The following is a 23,025-nucleotide window of genomic DNA, read 5'->3' on the forward strand; positions in this document are numbered from 1 at the left end:
GAAAGGATATCCACAAGCACCAGATATGACAAGAGTCTAAAGTTTTTACTTATTTTGAAAATATTTACCCTTACAAGATCAGTCGATGGGGACATTTTGTACAGGAGTTTAAATTTGTCAGAGGATGAAGTCATATCAGGATAACACAACTGTGTCTAAATCCATGGCTGTAGACTCTTCGTCTTATTTCTTCAATGTGAAGTTTTCCTTTAAAAAAGCACAGGACACAGTCTTTTTCTTAAAATAAGATTTTTAATATTACTTATTATCATAAAGATATATTTACACACTTTACAGAAATAGAAAATAAAAACACAAAGCTACGCATGAAAGGAAAAATAAAATAAGTACTCCAAGAGCTAAAGCTTATCTTTTATAAATTAGAAACCAAAAGTTCAAATATGTACACAGTATTTCAACCATTTCTGATACACTTGTTTTATTTATTTATTTATTTATTTATGTCATTTATTTTTGCCCAGTTCAACATCAAAACAGAGACAGGGACTGTACATTTGGCCTGGTGAGTAATATGAGCACACACCATAAACAGGATATAAGTTTCAGAAGTAATACATCGTCTTTCAAATGGTATCTGCTTGAGACCTAGTAACACTGTTGCGATGGTGTGTAAGCCTACACACTGCGTTTCTCCTAAGATTGTTCTGAATGTAGCTGATTTTTGACACAGTGGTTACATAGATGGAGAACGTGTGACAATCAAGGCAGGAGGGGCCTGTGCTATTTTGGGTGTAGGAAGTCTCATTTGAGGCTCCAAGATAATGACAGATCGTAGTCATTTCTCACGGGAGATAAAATCTAGTTATCCTTTGGATTGCCCAGCCAGTGGAAAAACTGTGAATGCACTGGATTGAATATCAGCCACTCGATCCTGCAGACACCCACTCCGAAGGCCAACATGATACAGTTTGATGGGCTAAGGTAAAATCATGGAATGTGCTGTCTGCCACTTCCACAATGAGTGAAATGTTTGGTTCAGTGTAGAGGAATCTTAGGTTTAAAAAAATAAAAACCGTGTGTTTTTTTTCTGCAATCTTTTTGTGCGTGAGTGTGTGTGTCGGGGCAGGGCGGTTTGTGTCGATAGCTATTGGAGATCAATGGCTAAGCTCATATTTTAAAACCTGTTTCTAGCTTATTCTCATTTCCACTAGTAACACATATCTATCTCTCTGCTCATCCCCACTCCTTACACACTCCCAGCCAAATGCATCTGGACGAAAATAACTAAACACAGAGGGGGCAAGTTCTCAGAACAAACATTTTTCTACCAGGAAAACATGCTAACAAGTGCATAGGAACATTACTCAGGCCTTGTGATGGTCACAGAGAAGAGGAACTGGAGAGGAAACATTGAGAGGATAGGAATCGTTTCTCTTGTGTAAGCCTTGCTGGAAAAGACCATTAAGGAAAATGGTTTTGCTCCCCGAGCATAATGTATTGGTTTACCATTTCAGTTTGAGCCTAGACGTGCTTGTCCTTCCACACCACAAGGCCCATTAACCTGATGTGCAGGGGAGGGCTGTGGGCTATGATCTACAAGAACAGAATGCCTGAAAGCTTTCACGTGTCCACGACATATTGTGCTGCAGACTACTTTTCTATTTTGTTACATCCACAAAAGATACAGCTTCTCACACTGTATTCAAAAAAGTAAGCTTTGGACAACCAGCTAGACAAGAATCAGACAAAAAAAATAAAATAAAAATGTCACAATACACTGGAAAACCATTCCATACCAAGAGACTCTTGTTTTCAGGGTGTATTTTTCCAGCAGCATAATGGAATTGCAAAAGTGCAGCCTTGCAAACCCATGCAGAGAAGTCTTTGAGCAAAGCCACGTCTATTTGTTGGGACTCATTGACATCGGAGGCTTTGGATCAGTGGGATATTTGGCTTTTGATTTTTTGTCTTTTTTGGATTCAACTGATAACCAGGCCGAGATTTAAAAAGGGTTCTGTACATAAACATTGGTTTGCTCTGGTCTCTGAAAGGGCAGCGTGGCTGGTGCGAATGGTGAGGATACATTCATGAAAAACAGTGCGGATACAGACGTCGCTCGGCTCCGTAACAATAACTTCTGAGATGGGGAAATATTGATTTGAACCCCATGTCATGACCCAGTCTACTTCCAGCATCCCAACTCCTGTGGCTTTGAACTTTCATCCTCAGCTCATATCTCCTTACTATCATCCCCAATAATACATGAGACATCCTGAGCAAAGCTGTCTCACTCCCGAGGAGCATTAATGAAATCTACATCTCTGTCTGAGAGGGTATGAAAAAATAATGGTGGAACTGAAATTATTACACTTCACAGTGCCCTAGGATTTAATACATTTTTAATCAAGGTGAGCTTGGCTGGGTGGATTACCACTGTGATTTTAGATGCTCTCTTAATAAAAGCATCTCATGCTGGGACTGAGAAGTCTCTGCATTTTATTATAATATTTGCATGAGACATGGCGAGAGGGAAAAAGTGTTGGAAATCTAGGTTAATCAGTTGCCAGTTGCTTATGTGGTCAAAACTGATTTGAAAGAAATGAGTTTGCTGATTGAACTGGAGCGGGTTAAAGAAAACAAAAGCAATTAGCAAGTTGCTCTGCACAGCTAATACACAACAACAAAGGATTGTAAGGTGTCTTTTTCTACAGGTCACAGTCCTAATATGTTACATGGTTACACACTGAATCAGCAGGGGGTTCGGAGATTGCAAAGGGGGAAGGGTGCAGTTTCTGTCTAAGCCAATTTAACAATGAGCTCAGACTAAGTGGCCCCGGCCAACCTTGGGGAGATCCATCTGAGAAAGATTAACTCTAGGATTTAATGAGTGTAATGATCAAAGCCGTGACCACCTGTGCTGTGGAAAGGCAGACCAGGAAGGCAACTGTACCCAACATAATGTAGGGAAAGGATCGTGACTAAAAATGACTGAATCGGAATAAATCATGGCTATATTGATGTATACATACGAGGGAGAGTAAAGATACAATATACGAAAATATGCTTATATACGTTTTAAATGTATTGTATGTTTGTGTCTTGTTAAATAAATGCACAAAATAGACTGCTCTAGTACAAGCCTCTATCACAGCACCCTGAGAAAAAAAGAAATCAAACTATAACACAGAAATAAACATAAACAGTAATATATTCCAGTATGATGGAAAGGCATAGCATTTTTGTCAGTGAAAGATATTGGCCAAAGGGTCAAACCAGCCATATGCTGAATGTTAAAACAGCCAGAGCACTACTGGTAGGCTGATCATGGTGGCATATTAACCGAGCTCTTTTTGGTCTAATTTAACTTGTCCTCCTCGTGTTGGATTTCTCTTTGCAGAAATTTAAAATGCATAATGTGTCAGTGTATCAAGACTTCAAACAAGAGGTAATGTGTTTCTCGTTTTTGCCCTAACCTTTCATTGCTTCGCTCCTGGCAGCATTGTGGAGAAGGTTATTATTTGGCACTTCATTAAAAGGCAAGGCGGCCTGTCGGTGGAGCAGACCGCCACTGCCAGTTAACAGTCGTGTAGAGCAGCTGCACGGGGGGCAGCAGTGTGGTGAGAAGGCTGGGGATTGGGGACAGGATTGGGATTTGGGGTCAAAGGACTCATCCAAGGTGGGACATGTTACAGAGCACGTCCGTAAACCTCGCCTCCCAAGGTGTTAATGAGTTCAGAAACACCAGAATAGCTTTGGATTAAAGAATCTCCTAAATGAAGGACTTATTCTGTCACTTTACTAGATTGTTTTGATAGTATGTGCTCTCTTTTTAGTCCGTCTTTGCTTTGCATGTGGACGTACTGTCATAAGGAGGTACAAAGCACCATTAATAATGATAATTAAGGGATGATAGTGATGTTATTAAGTTGTGACGCTTTTGCTCGTCCGTTTCAAACACAAAACCTTTTTATTCCTTTTTCGCATCAGACATTAAGAGTATCACAAGCGAACTTAATATTTGCCAACTATAAAAACTGACACTGCCCCGTCTGCATGATCAGCGCCCTCACCCGACAGTAAAGCCGTTAAATAGCTACACAGCAATGAAATCAGAGGCTGCAGGAACCTTGGATCCGAGACGTGGGAATACCGCATCGTGGAGAAGGGACGGATGCTTTAGGATTCAGATTGTTTTGACCAGGCTCCCTCTCCACCACATGTCATGCAAAGTGTGTGAGACACTCAGGGAGATTGCTATGATTGGGCTCTATTAAGCAAATAATAAGAAAATTGAAAAGAAAAAAAAAACACTTGGGAGAAGACAGAGATAGATAAGTAGTCAGGGAGAGAGAGAGAGAGAAAGAGAGACAGAGAAATAGAGTCTGATAGCTCGGGCTCAATACCCCCCACCCCCCTTCCCTGCCCCCAGTTCCTCCTAGAGCTGAGGGTGAGCGGCTTGTCCTGATTTTTTTTGTGGACAGAGTTGCTTGGAGAACCAGCAGGTGCTATGGACATCACTCTTCAGGCTGGGCAAGCGTAGGCCCTTCATTGCAAGGCCCCCCAAGGCAAAGGAAGAGCATAGAAATCAGAACCTGGGGGAGGGCGCTCAAAGCAGTGCCTGTAAAACAGGAAGACGACACAGAAAAGAAAGTTCATGAGCCCGTGCCATCTGTTTTTCCTAAAAATAATTCAGTCATGCAGACATTAACTTAAGACTATCGCAACATTTTGCCTCAGTTTATTCAGCCAGTGAAGATGAATGCACAAAAAATATTGAGTGATTAACCAATTTGTTTTTTAGTTTTTGTTTTATTTTGAAGGGATAATTCACTGCGACGCAGGGTTACTTCCATTTTCCACTTATTTGACATTTTCAGTTTAGTGTTTGATAGTTTACTCTTAGGCCTTTTGATTAGGATAATTTTAAGGGTGTTTGTCAGGAGTAAGATATCACACCACTTCGTGGAAGCAGTTTTCTCTCCGCCACGTTTACATTCCAGTCTCAGTAAACATGCACCAAAGACTCAACATGTTTGTTGTGTTGGGAGATTTGACCAAACTGATAATTGACTAAAATTGAATATTTTATATTGTTGTAGTCTGGTTTACACATATACACTGTCATTTAAATTACTATTTCCTCATTCAAAAACATATATTTCTAATAGATTTATAGATGCAATGCTGTTAACAGTGTGCGCTACCTGTTAAAATCATTTTTAATTTTCAGTTTTACTATTCTGTAAATGCAGGATGTATTATTATTAGCAAAATATAGGCTCAGTAATTTTGGCATTAAATCCATCCATCTATTCATCAAACCTTATCATTTTCTGTTGCTAGTACCAATATTTTGTTAGTCTTAGTTTTTGATAATTTTGCTCTTTGTGCCAGATAAACAGAGGTATCTTCATGATAAAAAACTGTATTTTAGTCTTTCTGTATATATTTTTATGTACTGATATATTCCTGAGTTTAAAAAGTGTGTTTTTGGCAGTGTTGAAGGTCATCACACTCGATTTCTTACTACTTCTGAACTCACGTGAAGACATTTCAGTTTCTAAAACTTTCTCTGTGTCATACCTTGTGTTATCTTCCGCTTGATAAACTAGAATATAAGTCTGTCCCAGACATGTTTCAACCAGATTTCACTGCCTTCGACTGGAAGATGCAGCAGGGAGTAAGAAAAACAATTGTGTATCTTGCTGTGAAACAATCCCAACGTTATACTGCGCTCGGGGCATTGGATCACTTCTTGACAATGACGAAATCTTTGATCTTCCCTCATCTTTTATCTTTTCCTGGACTGTGATAATTTCAGAAGGCTCGGACAACGAGGTTCATTCACTGATAAGAACCTGTTTTTGTTTTGTGATAGCATTTTTCTGAGGTCATGCAATGCCTTGAGACCTGATGTATGGTATATCTAATCACCACTGAGCTGTACTGTTGTTTGTTGTTGTCGCCCCGTTTGGTGTATGGTATGATCTCAGTACAGCAGCCCTCTTGAAGTCATACTCTACCACATAGTGAGTGTATGGGAGAAGATGCAGACCTGATTTACATTGTTTTGATGGGAAACTCTTTTAAAAGATTCATTCACTGAGCTTTCTCACACTCAAGGCCACTAGGGGTTTTCACAAATTGCCTCTGGCTTTAAATCTAAAATATCCCGTCGTCTTTTAGACTGTCACTGGCATGGCTTAGATCCAAGAGTTGTAATAGCATGGTTTGATCTGAGCCTACTCAAAGAAGATGACCCAGGTCGCTCTCTTTCTTCTCAGAGTGGTTCACATCTGGAATGTGTAATGATGAGAAAATCCAGCTTTGCCTCTGGTGTCATAGATAATAAAAGATGAGCTGTTGTTGACAGTGAAATGGGGTGATGTTGCTAAATAGCTCAGAGCTGGAGGATGGATGATGCCAGGGCAATAACTGTTGTTAATCTTTGATATAAATAGTCTGGTAATGAAGTTTTGGCCAGTAATGACAAATCCATAGACAGTCTGCATGTGTAAGAGTCCTGTCCTCAGCTGGATATATCCATTGAACTCAAGCTTTGATCGAACAAACTGCAACTCCAGCTGCTGCTAGAGGTGGTTTTCCCATCATCAGCACAAACTGAAGAAGAAAGCAGGACACATGAGGAAGAGCAAAGCCTTTCAAGCTGCTTGTTGGACGGACTGATGTGAGACATCAGCTCTTGTGAAGACTTAATTCCTTCAGTCAGGCTGTGAACAAACTGGGACTGAAGAACTTCAGACTTTGAGCTCTGATTTTCTTTGGATCATTTACTCAGTGAAGGTTGGTAGTGCTATCACTAAAATGCTGCTAATGGACAGCCCGATTCCCACTGTGGGGGTGGATTGGCATGGTATGTGGGGAGCAATCTATGAATGAGGTGAACTATGAACTCCGCGAGAATGAGGGGAGCCAGAGAGGGAAGTGAACAAAAAAAGGAAATCTTCAGCTTGTTGTGGTTTAAGTGGTGTTTGCGGAGACGGCATTGTGACTCACTGAGCCGTTCACTTTTACAGAGCTTCACAACTTCCTGAAGATCCCCTCATTATCTGGCCAGAACTCTGGCACTGAACATAAGCTCTGACCACTCAACTCACAGAGAGGATTCTCACATTTTATTGGCAGACCGAGGGAAGTTGTAAGACCCATGCTGTCCTTCAAGTGCAAACTACTTTGGCTTGGTCCTTACTCATTGTTTTCACCTTTAGAGTTCTGGAGTGAGTTCAAAGGAAGTCTAAATCTAGAAAAGTACAATGAAAAATAATCACCTATGATTCACTATAGATTGTAAAAATGGCTACTTTAAAGAAAAGAGCTTCCAAACTTCTGCAGCTTTGATCCTTTTTTTCTTAAAACTGATCAACCATCCATTGACACACTCTGGCTGCAGCCTCCTCTCACTACAGATTAAATTTATGGTAGACCTCTGCAGGTCAGTGTTGTATAGTCGACACCTCCTGCAGGGATATTGTGTCTTGTCTCTCACGGCGTCTGAGGCAGCCATGTGGATGCTGTGACATGCTGACATCAGTGAATTTAAATCTGTATGTTCTGTAAATTTGATCATGTTATTTAAATGGCCGTGGTATATTTTAGTTTCCCATTGAAGCTTTATCTGGTTTTTATTGAAACACAGAGTTTGTTTTGGTTCTGATCAATGTGAAAAAGTGATAAGTATAATGTTATCTCAGATCTTGGATGAAAGCTTTTTCACACAAAGCCTTGTTTTATCTGACAGCAAGTTAAACATCCCCTCGCAAGAAAAATGGTGCCACCCACAAACCCGGCTCTACAGAGTATTATTTTTGAGGAAAATGTGTTTTAACTGACTTAACCAGGTGGACAGTAAAGATTTGTTCCAGCTGAATTGGCTCAAAGGTAAGATTTCTAAGTATATCTTTCTACTGTATGAGGAAATAAATGAGGTACACTTAAAAACCACCTTAGTCATAATAGGAAATCATGCAAGCTGGTGGGCTAAGTCTAATAATCTGCTTGCCAACAATAACATCCTTGTGTTGGAGCTCAGTCTGGCTGCCATTAACAGAGTTTTCAGTATTCCTGTAAGAGTTTAAGTTTCCCCTTCAATCCAAAACATCCAAAGGGATTCTGCCAACAAAGTATTTCAGGACTCAAAATAACATTCCCCCTAGAAATTCCTCTGTGAAGTTGGGTTTCCTCACTAGTCAGCAGTTAGAATTTAATATATCAGGAGGTGTATTGGCTCATATTCTCTGGAGAAATGTGGAGCTCTGACTTGACAGAAAACTGGTCTAATGGGCAAACACAGCAGAGATTAGCACATTGTTTTTTTCCACAAGATATCCACAGAGAGTAGAAGCCTTTTACTGCTTGAAACTCAACTGTTTTACTATGGGTTTGTAGCAGCATTTCGTCAACAAAGCCTAATGAGTGGTCAGTTAAAAAACTCACCTTGCTCTAGAACGGCATGGGCCCCTTGTGGGAAAGACGGGGCCGTGGGCGTCTTCTCTTTGAGCTGGTTGGTCTGTGGGTCTGACCGCCCCTTGCAGAGTTTTGCTGGACCATTTTTCTCACCATAGATGCATCTTGCAGCTCTCTGCCATGCACCGTGGAGGCCATGGGACCTGGAAGACACACACAGAGAAAGGACCAATTTAACACCTGAAAATGGTCTTGATGATGGTTTTTCACAATGTTTTTTCATTCAGGATGTCTGCCAAGTCCATCAGAGCCTAAGAAAATATGTCACCGGATGCAGAGAAGAATCACATTGGTAATAGATGAGGAAAGAAGAGATAGACATAAATAAGTGTGTGAGAGAGTGTGTGTGGCCTTCTCTAAGCCCACCCAGTGTTGTAGTTCATCAACTCAGTGTGGTCCAAAGGAAAGCATAACAGATACACAGCCCTGGCAGAAGCGAAAAAACCCCTCAAACCCTCATGTCTCATGTCTCTGTCACCCTCCCTCAAGATTACAAACAAGCATCGAAACTCGTGGAGGTGCATCTCGTTGCAGTGTTTGATCCATTCTTGGGGATGGGTTTAACAGCGTTGGGTCTCACAGAGTGCGTGTGAATGTATGTTTGAGAGTGAACCCAGATGTTTTCAGTCATCTCTCAATAAGTGTGGCCTGATCCCCTTAAGCCACCCCCCCCACCCCCACCCCCAGTGCTTCATCCCCCAACTCCATTTTTAATGGTTTGGTCCACCCTAAGTGTCTCTATGACCTTTCAACCTATTACAAACTAGCAGAGATCCCCCCCATCCCCCCATCCCCAACCTCTTTTTGGGGATCAAGAGATCTTTTCTTTAAAATATTTTGCTGCATATCTTTGTGTGCAACATGATATTTATCATGGGTGATCTTTCACACCACACCCAGTTTGTTCATCCAGTAAAATTTGAGTAAAAGCAGCAAAGGGCTTTGGACATGTCAAAGTGATTAAATGTCATACCAGCAAATATTGCAGGTATTACATGCACAGTGATGCATTTTTCATTTTAACTAACAAATGGATGTGTGCAACCAACCATTAATTTCATATAATATTAAGTTACTGAAATGGAGCTGCACACTGATTGCATGGGCACTCTAGAGATTTCTGACTTGTAAAGATTGAAGGACTCACAAAAGGCAGACTTACATTTTTTTTTTTAGAATTGAAGCAGAAGATGAAGATATTGTGAGTTGTAGTCTGTAGTATAGGTCATACTTGAAAAACTCTAGGTCCTTCTAACCAAACACAATGGTTTCTTTCATTAAATCCCTCCCCTGCTTCAAAAATAACCATCGCTTATAAACTCTATACCACGGTGTAATCTTAAACTAAAGCAGAGATAACCCCAAAGACATCTCGGGGGTTTTAGAGTGAACCTTTCTTGCTTTAGTAAAATAAGGTTGCTGCAGCAACCTTATCTAACCATAAGACAAAGATTTCTTCAGATCCAAACTGCCGACCTTCCTCCTTTCTTTGGGTGTCTCTCATCAAACAAGCTGATTGACATTATTCACATGAGGTCATGACATTCCCGTCTCCCCTCCTCAGAGAGACTGGCACCATTTTTAGAATTCCCCAGAGAATGACCTTCCCTGCCTTTACAAGAGCCGGGGTGAGGACGCAGCTTAAGATAAGTCAGCCAGTTGACTGCATAGGCTTGTAAAAGAAGAAAATACACTGAGGACAGCACTTGAGGAGCTTAGAAAAGCCATCATGATGCTAAGTTCCCTGCTTCCTTAAGACTGCTTCCATCGGTTTGGTTGCGGCACAGTCATGATATTAAATGAAGAAGGCACAGCTGTGACCCCGAGGATTTTGTCTGTCTGAAACTTTAAAGACTGCCTCCAGAACATCGTCTACTGCATTTAAAACCCTCAAGTTTCTCTAATAGCTAAGATCAGTGTGGTTGAATAGAGGGCAACTTTCTTCAAGAGCAGCATTCAAAACAGTCTTTCTGCAGCCTTTATTAATTAATGACCTTCAGCTGTGGCTTTATGAAGACATTTTAAAAGACCAGCTTCCACTGAAAAGGAGGAAATAGAGAAGGGTTTCTAGCTTTCAGGTTTAAATAATGGTGTATAGCGTGACTAAGCCAGACAGCTTGTTGAATGTTTTTAATGTATATCCCTGAAACACCAGACATCTCAAGTTCCATTTCCATGCTAATCCTCTCCGCCAAGCATATTACACAGTATATTTGTGCGCTAACAGTGGGCTAATTCATTGGCAGCAGGGAAAGTCTTGGTTGCATATTTCCGCATCTAAAGCACATCTTTGCCCCTTGGAGCACTAATCTGCGCATTATCCTTTTGTTATTGTTCCAGACACAGTGAATGAGGAACGTTTACTCATTCTGAAGGCATTCGGTTCATTTCTCTCAAATCCAGGGGATTGAATGTTAATACTCTCTGTGTTTGAGAAGATTTTGAGGCTAACAGAAGTTTTATAGGGAGGTCCTGTTTCTCCTCATTCACCCCTGAAACACCTTCAGCATTTGGACACAGAACACACAGAAACACAATGGAGGGAGTCTTCAGCATGCTTGAAATGAACTTGTTCGTACAGTTTTTTAGAGACAGAGTTAGTTGAAACGTGGCTGGCATTGCTGGTCATATTTGGAGGTGGAAGACATGACAACGGTTTTGAGAATGGGTAAATGGTGCATGGTTTTTGTCAGGATTTAAACATTTAAAACCCTGCCTATTTTCTGTCCTCCTGCCTGATAGCTCTGTGAAGTGAACATGATTTTCTGAGTTAAGAAGAAACATTAAATTGGGGGTTGCAACCCTCCAATCTCCAGCTTTAGAAAGGGCAGCAGGCAGTCCACTTAAAACATACTGACTTTTTATGTCTCACAGTGGTACCTGCAGTTCTGCTCAAAGCTCAACTGCAGCTGATCTTTGAGTGATGGACTACTTTAACAAGTGCTGCAAAGCACACATGGAGTCAGTCACTGTGCAGACTTACACACACTGCAGTGCAAGATGGTAAAGTAATTGTACCTCAGCTCACACAACTCATCATCCTCTCCGGGTGGCTCGGCCTGTCATAACCCAGGTCCATAATGAGACAATTTAGATGTCTCCTACCATGGCAAGCTGTCAGGCACTGCTCGGCACTGGGGTTTTGAAAGGAGAACATCTTGTGATTCTCCTGACAAATCTCAACTCATACAATGTGCCTATGGGATAGAGAAGTGTAATGAAAGCTGCTAAAAATAAGCTGGGCCTCAGTGATAACACTGGCAGTATAGATTAACTCTTGCAGCTTGTAGGGAACGCATCGAAATGTGACAGAAACAACATACATCAACAGCTAGCCTAGGATCACTGGAATACCTGCAGAATGATTATTGCAGCATCTGTTGCTTCTGCAGAAGATCCTTTGATTGTTTCCATGGCAAGTTTATCATTGGATAACACATATTTCATCTCCATAAACAAAGATATCTCAGCTATCTTACTGCTGTGAAATTGGATCCAGCTTCTGTGGTATCACATTTGATCTTTTCCCATGAGAGATTCACGTGTTTATGTCCAGCTGGCACAACAGTAAAACGGCAGGATAGTATATGTCTCGCAATAAGAAGCCTCTTATCTCTACTTCTGATGACCTTGGAGCCCCAGTTTTGCCCTCAAATCTCCACACTTTGTAATTTCCGAATTAAAGTTCAATAAAGAAGGATTTTCAGGAATGACTCTTTATTGTCGGTGCTGTTGCTTAAGAAGGCCAAGCGTGAGGGTGGGTAGAGGAGAAGAAAAAGACTAATGATGAATAGCAGCTGGGCTGCTCCCTGTTTCCAAGCCCTAATTTCACCACCTCCTAAGGTGATATCTGTTATGTTGTGTTTTTTTTGTGATGGCTGGTGCTCTGTCTTATTACAGCCAGGCGAAAAGTCGAATACTGACAGCTTATCCCTGTTGATTCTGCAGCAGTCCATCAACGGAGCCTGGAGAGACATACATCTTCCAGGACTTGTCCATCTAGTCAGAAGAGAGAAGAGAAATAGCTGTCCTCTGGTTTAATGCCAAGTTCATCAGCTGCCCTCATAGCTGGCAAGAGCAACCTATATATCACAGTGCTGTGTCAGTGCAGGAACACAGCACAGCAAATGGGCCAGAGCTGCTTATTAATAGTTGTAAAGCTGATTTGTGTGCATTGACTGCCAAAACGACCACATAACAAATGTCTGCTCTTGTAAATGCAGCTACAGCGTAATGGTTTTTCTGCCACTAGGACATAAGAGATTAAACCAGCCCATGAGTCTACAGCAACAAGTATACAGGGGGGGCTGTGTTCATTAGAAACTGTTGCATCAAATGTAAACAGGCACAGTGAAGAATGGCTACTAAAATGTAATCGTAGCTGTGTTTAATTTTCTTTGTCACCTCAAATTGATTTGCTGTCCTCTTGAATCTTATTTGTTTGTTTACTCGTTGTGCCTCATCACTCACAGTCACACTGATTATGAATCAATTGTGTGCAATCTCAGAGATGCATTTTCACGGTTGGCTGGGCTTTTCAAATCTAATCTCTGCTGTGTTTTGTTTTATCGCTGTCCCTACATCACTCATCTGACACATCTGTGCCTCGTGCGCTGCAGTCTGTACCGATGTATATCAAGCTGTAAACAAATAGCTGGCAGAATGGGAATGGGGAATGTGAAGAGGCATTTTTCTCTGGGCATCAAAAACCTCATTAATGTCCAGGATTATCAAGTAATGTCAGCAGCTATTATAATTAACAATTTTACAGACATTCATGGCGTCCTGAGGATTAATCCTTTGAGAATCTTTCTGCTGTCCCTAAAGTGCTTTTTTGCATTCGATCACTGAAATACCACAACATGACCAAGAAGTAATGGCCTCGATTTTTGCATAAGACTTTTATTATTTGTAAGTTGAAATGTTTGATCCTATGTGAGGATGAGTCCTTAAAGTGAACATATTATGTCATTTTCAGTTCTATATGTTTATTTTTGGACTCTCCTAGAGCAGCTTTGCATGATTCACAGTTCAAAATAATCCTTATTTTTGTCATACTAAACACCGGTTCCAACCCTGCAGTCTGAAACAAGCTTGTTGACACCAGTTCCTCTTTATAGTAACTTTCGTCTGATTGGGTGCCCCCTGCAAACATAAGGTTTAAACAGCAGGTGGGTGGGGCAGAGCTGTGCACTTGACATACTCATATTAAGAATATTGTTTTTCTTGAAATCATACAGTGCCAGAAGCAGAAATAAAGCCTGTCAGTCTTGAAGCCTGAGATTTTTCCCCAAAGGATGCTCAGAGTGTATATGTAACAGAAATGAAAGAAATCTTAACAGGTTGTCTTTAACTTTCCATGTAAGCCCCTTCACAAAATTATTTACATTCCCATCATTCTCAGTTGTACTTCATGTAAAGTGCTTAAATCCTGTTACCTTAAAGAAGTGCGGTTGCTTTTCTTTCCAACCTCCTTAGATTACTATGACCTGGATGACTGAGAACCCACACAGACTTAAATCCTGTTAAATGTTACAATAATGACTAGTTAAAGTAAGATAAACATTATATGCTAATTATCCCTGAATGTTAGTGTTATCGTTTAAAGCACATTAGATGCTACAAGTAGTATTTTGCTCAAAGTACAGCCTCAATGAGCAGCTAGCACAGCTGGAGACTCTTAGTCTTATTTCTTGTGTCTCTCGGGGTTAAAAGCCTGTTTGCATCATTATTGGATTAAATGAGAGACACAGAACTAAAGCTCTTGTCCTCTTTGCACAATTACAAAAGTCTTATAAACTTCACTTGAACATTAATAATGTAAAAGTATTCCTCACTGCTTAACAACATTTTTTCATTTAGGCTCAAATGAAACAGGGACTAGTATTATAGTATTTGTTTGTTGTATACACAATAATGTAAGGACGGTATCATTATTTTTTTCTGTAAGGGAGATAGTTGTTGCTTATTATGGGACTGTGTAATTCTTACGGGTAGCAAAACAATATTTGCGTTAGTGGGAGAGAGGAAGAATAAATACCCTGGTGTGTGTAGCCATGGTTATTACATGACGTTGGAGGCCTGCTGTCTCCATCGTGTGCCTCTCTCCTTCATTCACTAAAAGGAGAGGAGCAGTCGCTTAAGCTAATGAATCCCTCTATAGCACGCCTTTGCCACAGACATACTAACCCACACTGCCAGACACAGACATGTCATCGGCAGAGATGCTCCCACTACATAAGCACATTAGGGGATCAGGGTTATTAAGCTAAGGATGAAATGTGCTAATTGTGCCAGATACAAGCCAAACATTTTCTTTAACCTAGAATAAGCCTCAGCTCTGCTACAGCATCACACAGCGGATTTGCTCGCTGCCTGACAGCCTCCCCACACATTCATCCTGCACATATGGAATGGTGCCTAACTAAGGAGGACGTCCCTTGTCGTTTATCCTGTACAATCCAGCATTTAGTGTCGGAAATGCTGCATATTGCATTCCTACCAGTAAGTCTGGGCTTTGGCAGAAACTGGTACCAATTGCTTTCCGACTTTCAGACCACGTTACCATGGCAGCCACCATGAAAGGCGCTCAGTTTGGAGCAAAAAGAATGACATTGTCAACCGACCAGGTTCTCAATTTACAAATTTCACTGCACTGAGTCTGAATGCCAGATCAGCCCTCTGGCTGAGTCTGTGGTGTTTTTAACCTCCTCTGTGGGCCACTGCACTTGGAGTGTTCCTCTCGGAGGAGAAGAGGGGGGGTTTGTTTTGGTCGTGAGCACTTTCTTTTATTTCTGTCGGGGGCTGTTTGATATGCAGCATTGTTGTACTGTGATAATACTAGGCTTGTGGCTGAGCTAAAGGCTGGCTTTGTCCACACAAACTCCACCGAGGAAACAAAAGTGCATGAAAAGTTGCTCCTATTACTGCAGCTTTCAAACTTAACCCTGTGTCCAGCTTACTCTGAAAGTTACCCCCAAAACTCTGAACTAAAGGTTCAGAAGTGATTAAAAACAAACCGTGCAGCTCTCTGGTTTCTGGCTTTTTTACAGATGTGCCTTTGAGTATGTCAGCTGCCTGTGAAGTGTGATGCTGTATATACTCCTGAATTAGAGAGCGTATGAAATGATGAGGTGTGAGACTGGTGGTCTGCTATGATCAGAGCACTATGAGTTCAAAGGGCCAGGAGCAGCAGCAGCAGCGTTGAGCCAGCTAATGAAGCCACTGCCTCTCCCCACCACTTGACTGCATGTTGGTTTATTCACAGCCCGCACTACAGCTGAAGAGGTGAATTTGTGGCTACAAGGTTACTGCAGGTTGGAAGCTGCTGCATGAACTAAGTAGTCCGAAAAGGAAACATAAAATAAACTCAAGGGGAGATTTCTTTTTACAACTTTCCACTAGGTGTGCCCAAACAGCTGAGGGCAGGAACAGGAGAGATGCTTGCTGCTGCTGCTGCTGCTGCTGCTGTTTCCGCTAACATCAGCGGGGGTAAATCTCTGCGCATGGCACCTACAGTAGGTAGGTAAGGATACCAACCGTTGCCCTAATCTCTAGAGATTGCACGTCAAGGGCAAAGGGATCCTCCAACCATCCGTTTCCATGGGCACACTAATCAGATGTGAAACACAGCCCCTCCCTCTCCTGTGTCATCACCCCCCCATGCTGTGAACCTGCGTTCTGCGTTCCCATTTGAGATGTGGGAAAAAGAGAGAAACAGAAAGAGGGAGAGAAACATCGCTGCAAAGGGTTCACTGCAGCTTTTAATCCAAAGGAGACCATTGCCTTTCCCCATTGCATATACAGAGCTATTAAAGGAAAATAGCACCTACATTGCATCAGACAGTGTTAACTGTCAACCAAACTACAAGGAATAGTGTAGAAACCTGAAGCTTAATGCTAAAGAGTAGTTCACAATAAGGTGTTCCTATATATAGAAATAATCTGTAGGAGTAAATCTTGCATTTCTGCTTTAATGTTTTCCACTTCTGTATATCTATAATCCAAAGTGTCTCCCCTATAAAAATGATATACTGTGTATGTGGCGTGCAGAGAAATGACATTTGGTTAAGGGCAGTGCAATGAAATTTAATAAGCAATTTCATCACACAGATTTAGCAAAGAAATAAAATTGTAAAGACTTTTACTGACAGATTTAGCTGCACAGTGCTGCAGGTGAGCTGAACTTCTGTGTTTATTGGCCTTCTGCGTCAGCGAGGTTTCCGTCTGCTCTTAGGATAAACTGTTTGCCTGATGTGGATGCATGTTTATGAATTCCATATATTGTTTTTCTTTCCTTTTTTTTTTTTTTGTTAAAAACATCTGTTCATGTTCAGGGGCTCTGAGTACTGCAGGGTGGGCTGTCTTCCTCAATGAATGAGGCAGAGGCACACAGTGAGGGGCCAGGCCCTTATCCATGGTATTCAGTCAGTGGCGGATCATTTCATTGACCAGCGTTTAAATGTATGTGTAGGTGTGAAATAGTCTCCCAGGGAAAATAACATTTGTGATCAAAGACTGCACAATTGTGATGAATAATGCATGATTTCATAAATGAGTGAGTTCTCAGTCACTGAAGGTACCCAGTTGTGTGGAGGTTGTACATTTCCCATTTCCAAGGACTTAATTTAAGTCGAGAACATAAGGTGCATGACAGTCTGAAACCACATGAGGTATACCACAACATCCTATAATTCCCTGAGTATAAGTGAGACATGCACATCGTGTTGCCTGAGGCTTTGAGTTTAAGCAGATCCCAGTGGGGGAGTCACTAAATGAACCCAAAATCTAAGAAGTGCGGCTACACTTCCATAGCCCCAATCCACACTGCCATCTTCACAGCACTGAAATCCCTCATCTGAGGTAGAACTGCCAAACATCAGCCAGCTGTGCAGCACTTTTAGCCATAGATGAAATCTCACTATCCAAAATGCCATCCATAGAGATTTGATGTTAGAGGCGACAATACCCTAAGCAGTATTTATTCAATTCTGTTTTTGCATAACTGTTTGGTCCTTAAATATGTACTTCTTCCACAAATGATGTCTTTAAAGTAATACACAAAAGTCATATTTTCCTTTTCTGGCTTTTTACAAATCGAGTATGAAAGTAATTAAGGCACCTGCTTTCCCAAAGACCACAGTATTTATTCTGCGGTCTTGCAGGCTGTTAATAAAAATGTCCACTCAGATCTCGATCAGGAATCTGATCTGCTGCTACAACCACTATAAATGTAGCACTTAATGTTCAAAAAGAGAGCCATAAATCAATTTAATATTGGACACTGGAGGAAAAAGGGGCCGATTTTGAAAATATCTGGCTCTAATTAAGTTGTAAGGAGTGCCCCGGGCCTGATGATAGGGTCTGGTGATCACATGAGCTCTGGTTAACACAGGAGCCCCTTAAACTAACGCTTATCCGAAGCTAAAGGGCTGTGTTCTCAAAACTCAAAGGAGATCTGGTCTCCAATAAGAAAAGGAAAGAAAATGTAGCTTAACAGAAGACTTATTTACATATAAGAAATGCCATTATTATCCATTACTGCAGGCTGAAACATCCACTTTGAAATTTTAGGTGTAGCTGTAGCTGTCTCTTCACAATCCAGATAACATCTCTTCCTGCACATCCTTCTCTTTTCTGTCTCTTGGATGTTCTTTAACTCCTCCCTTTGCTTTTCTACCCCCTTCACTGGATTAACTCTCAAGGGAAGATCTAAGTGAGTAGATTTATTCATTCAGTGGGTTCTGAATCACATTACAGCAGCACAGCAGTCACATATGCCAAAGTCTTCAACAGCTGACCTCTCTGGGGAGTGTTCACCCAAAGGTTAGCCTTATATCCCTACCAAATGAGTTATGATTTTTCACTAAATCTCTTCCTCAACTTCCACTCCAGAGCAATTATTTGTGAGTGCCAGAATGCCATTTTCAAAGCTCATGTTGGGTGATATTATACAGGTCTCAGAAAGTTTTTTTTTATGTGCTTCTCACAGAAACTTCAAGGAACACTGAATCTCACATCATAAACCCAAGCATGTTTGGGTGATATTGAATGAAAATAGTATTGTTTAATTAACAAACAGATTAGAATACCAGCGTATTTTAATCTATGCAGTAAAGCAGCGCTGTCTATGTGCTGTTAAATACAGACCGCAGTGGTTTAACGCCTTATTTATGCAATGTCAACACAGAAGACGTGAGAACCTCATGTATAATAAACTATGGGTTTGTAGCTGTTAACAAGCAAATCCAGATACCTGCAAACTGTGTTTACACTAAAGTGATGGTATTACTGTTTATATTGGATAGATTTTTTTTTCACCAAGTAAGAAATATTGTCTCTGTCAGAAATTCCTGATGCAATATCCCTCTTGGCTGTCCATAATTACAGTCTAAAGAACATGATATACAGTGCAATATATCAGCACATCCATGCAGTATAAGTAGGAAAGAAAAATAGCTGACAGCTGACAAATTTATTTTCATCCTATGTCCCAAAGTCAACCAGAGTGCATATATATAATCATAAAAACATTGTTCTGGTGCTTCTATTTAAGCCAACAGAGAAGTCAACAAGAGGAAAACAAATCACTCTTTACTGAGACTCCAAACTCTGCTTAGATTGGTCAATGTCTGCGTTTGTGTCTGCAGAAGAGAAACTACAGTGATGCTGCAGGTCGTTGGATCTATTTCACTCTTAGGCTGCATCAAGAGGAAATCCAGGTTCTTCATGAAACAGATTTTATCTGACCCTGTGGATGCGATATAAACCCGACTGGTCCTCACAAGCTTCTGTGCCTTAAAAAGGCTTTGTGATTCTCTGTAATCCTGTAATAACCTTTCCACTGCTCCCCTTTTGACACAACTGTTTGCCCACTATTATTATATTATCCCTGGACATCTGGAAAAGTTTAGCTGCTTTTCTTTTCTCCACCGTAATAACATCCACAGGCACAAACACCTTCATTACTTTAGAAAACTGGGGGATTATGATTTAAAGCTTCCTGGTCACGGTAGGTTTACATCTATAGATGTTGTTTAACAAAATAATCACACCTAACTAGCCAGTTTTTATGCCTCTATGTGACTTAATGAGTGGCTGCATGTACTTTGACCCGTAACACTTGGCTGAGCATCTGAGCGAGGCTGGAAAGAGTACAGTATGTAGATGCATGCTGGTAGCACTGAGCAGCCAGCCCCAACAATACATCAAAGTTTAATATGGAATAATAGCACTGCTGACAGCTCTCATAAAATTGCCCTCTTCCTAAGCAGACGATTTCTCTACCAGATAATGGCTCTAATCTGGTCCTCGTGCCCCGCTCACACTTACCACAGCCTCACCTGTTCATCCCAGGCTTCACAATTGAACCTGTGTGTGTGTGTTTGTGTGTGTCTGTGCATGTGCATATGCTTGTCTGAACCAGCTGCTATTGTTTTTACCCCAGGTGAAGATTGGCAGGGTGTTTCCATGGCACAGAAAAATTAAGCTTTGATATTTTCTAAGAGGCTGTGACAGACGCGAGACTGAACACTGTTTATACCCCAGTTTTTAAAGTTCCTCAGACGCAGGAAGAGTGATCGGCCTCGGGATGAATTATGGATACCACATGTCCAAAGCTGGAGGCTACTCTTGTGCCAGAGTGCTTTTCAAGGATGGGTAATTGAAGTGCGCTGCTAAAGGATGCTAATATTACATAGAGAAGGCCACAGCAGCTCTTTTAGTGTGCTGGATGAATATCGTAAGTAGCTTTAGGTTGTCTAGTTGAATTGCCTGTTGCGCAAGGAGTTTTTGCTAATATGCATCTGCACCCATAAATGCAATCAAGGCATCAAAGCTCACACTTCCCCACCCTATATCAGTCAGATCCAGATCTATATTCACTGCTTCCTGCAAGTGCACACACACACATGAACACACACACACACAAACATGCTTTCTCTGTCTTACTCTCTATGTATCTCTTCTTTCTTAGACACACATGTACACACGCACAGATGTCTGAGAAAGCGAAAGCCCACTGAACTGGAAAAGCATTTGTCTCAAGATGAAAGGCTTCACACCCACTGCCTACATGCAGAGCCTTTTCCGACACCTTCCCGCGACAGCGCATACTGTAGCAGAGGCTTGTGCTACGCAGGCACACTCCAGCTAGCATCCCTCCCCACACCCATCAACGCTGCAACACACTTGCATCCCTTCCTCTCTCTTCGCTCCATTTCTCTCTCTTCCTCTCTGTCAATGGAGCTCTGGTACTACAGGAGCGGCCAGGGAACAGAGAGGCGCATAGGCGGCATGACTTGAACGTTGAGACGGATAAGCTGCCATGAAAGCCCGAGGCACAGCAGCCTTCTTTTCCCTGTCGCTGGTGTAGCACGGTGGGCTCTCAGGCGTGGAACATGCTTAGCCACACGCAGGGCATGAAAAACGACACTGACCATGATGCAAGATAATTGCTTCCCATTTTACTCATGTGCTGAGAGCCTCAGACAAAAATAGCATGTCGCTGTAATGAATGTGCTGGGAAGCATGGGAACCGTGAGTGCTGTGGCCACGGATCGATACGGAGTGGACAGCATCTTGAAAGCATAAAGTCTACACAGTATCTCAAAACACAGTCTGTACAGGACCTAGCAGCATAAAGAGTCTTACAGTGAATATGCTTAGGCCTTTATGCTTCATAATTTAGTCCAAATAGCATGCCAGTAGGCTAAATGTTATAATAAATGGTCTATATCCAGCAATATGGATCTTACATATGTATTAAATATCAGCACAACCTGCCTATGTGTTTTTCTAAGCAGCTGTACTTGGTAGGTAGGTGATAAACCCAAGAATAGTCTAGACATTTACACAGGCCTAACTGTTGTTTTTTCACACCATAATGTTACCTGCATCAAATCTGCAGATTGTCTAAACTGCGCCCCTCAGGATCAATTTACTTCCATGAACTACCAGAGTGGATATGCCCTCTCGCTGTTTAAATGTCCCAAGTCAGTGTTTTTGTTCCAAATTGCACACATTTGAGGTCCACAGTAGAACTGATATGTTGTTTAACAATGGCTCCAGAGACGCAACAGCACTTTACGGAATTTTACTGTGACAAGGCATCAAGCCCGAGCCCCTCCAGAGACAATCCACGCATCTGGGATCTGAGTTCCCCTCATTGATGCGTATAACAATTACAGTCCTCATTATCATCACCACGGGAGGTCCGCGTGCATATATATATATATGTAGGGTGCTCTAATAATTATATAGGACTTGGTTCAGATGGAATACATCAAGCAATAAATGAACCACTCCACCTTACAGAACATGTGCCATGCATATCTTATATTTCATAACAGCCACAAACATCCATACATCCAGGATATGTATCACTCAGCAGCAGCTCAACACATGAATGCCCATCAATAAAAAGCTCTTCACATTTCATCTCTTACAAGCACACATCAAGGTGAGGCAGGGAGGAAAACGATCAATCCAGGCTAGAACCCACATTCAACTTTATCTTAAAAGCCATGGCAGTACAATAGCAGACAGTATAACCACTGCAGTGCAGTACTGTATACAACCAGGTGCTGATATTTATTCCTGCCTTTCAGAGCCCACACAAGGCTAACCATGCTGGGTAACTGATCAACTACAGCTGCCTGCACAAGCCCAAGGCACACAGAGAGAGAAATACAAAGCAAAGGGAGACGACCAGCGACAAGACTGGCCGCTCCTGTACTCACCAGCACTGGCAGAACACAGCAGAGACACCAAGAGCACAATCACCAGCGTCAGGATCTTCACATTCATTTCTGCACTCCCCTCTGGCTCTCCGCTAGTCACTCACTGATATACTGTAGTGGTGTGTGTGTGTGGATGGGAGGGAGTGAGAGAGAGAGAGGGAGAGCAGCTGAGCGAGCAAGAAAGAGAGAGAGAGAGACTGTTTGCTCCCCTGTGTGTGTGTGTGTGTGTGTGTGTGTATGAGAGAAGTGAGTGTGTCAGTTTGTGGGAATGCGTGTGCGTGCGTGTGGTGGCTCCCTGACTGTGCCTGTGTATTTGTCTAAATACGTATTTGTGTATCAGTGTGTGACAGCGCCACTCCAAGACTGAAGGCGCGTCTTTATCTGAGCTCTCCCACGGAGGTGTGTGAACGTGAATCTCTTCTTTTCTTCTGTCAAAGAAACGCCAACGTGAGTTCAGCGGAGCTGTGAATGTGCTGAAAGTCAGCCTGCGGGTCTGCCTGTCGGTGTGCCTCTGTGCGTGTCTGTGTGTGTGTGTCACTCCTGTTTGCCTTGGATAAGGAGACTAGTTGGTCATGTGGCTTATGTATCATTGACTCTATGGGTCACGGAAAAGCCCCCCTTGCCCCATCATCACCCACCATCTCCACCCCTTTTCCTCAAACATGCAAGTGCACACGGTTGATGAAGGAGAGAGAGAGAGGGAGAGGAAAGGGAAGGAGGAGAGGGAGGAGTAGGGAGGTGAAGGGTGTGTGGTGGGGGGCACATGCAGGTTTATGATAATACCCAAACAGATGCTCTTGTTGAAAAGTCTTTGAATTGCAAAAAGGGCTGCTTGCCAGGA

General features: G+C 41.9%; 1 protein-coding gene across 1 annotated transcript; it reads right to left on the minus strand.

Moving 5' to 3' along the window:
- Positions 1-637: 637 nt before the first annotated feature.
- Positions 638-22,734, minus strand: apln (apelin). Its single transcript, XM_013271331.2, has 3 exons — positions 22,185-22,734; positions 8,416-8,588; positions 638-4,579 (listed from the first exon to the last, which is right to left on the minus strand). The coding sequence occupies exons 1-2, from the start codon at positions 22,249-22,251 to the stop codon at positions 8,422-8,424; spliced, it is 234 nt and encodes a 77-aa protein (XP_013126785.1). The 5' UTR covers positions 22,252-22,734; the 3' UTR covers positions 638-4,579; positions 8,416-8,421.
- Positions 22,735-23,025: the final 291 nt, after the last annotated feature.

This window comes from Oreochromis niloticus, linkage group LG2, assembly GCF_001858045.2.
Source record: "Oreochromis niloticus isolate F11D_XX linkage group LG2, O_niloticus_UMD_NMBU, whole genome shotgun sequence".
Classification (NCBI taxonomy): Eukaryota; Metazoa; Chordata; class Actinopteri; order Cichliformes; family Cichlidae; genus Oreochromis; species Oreochromis niloticus.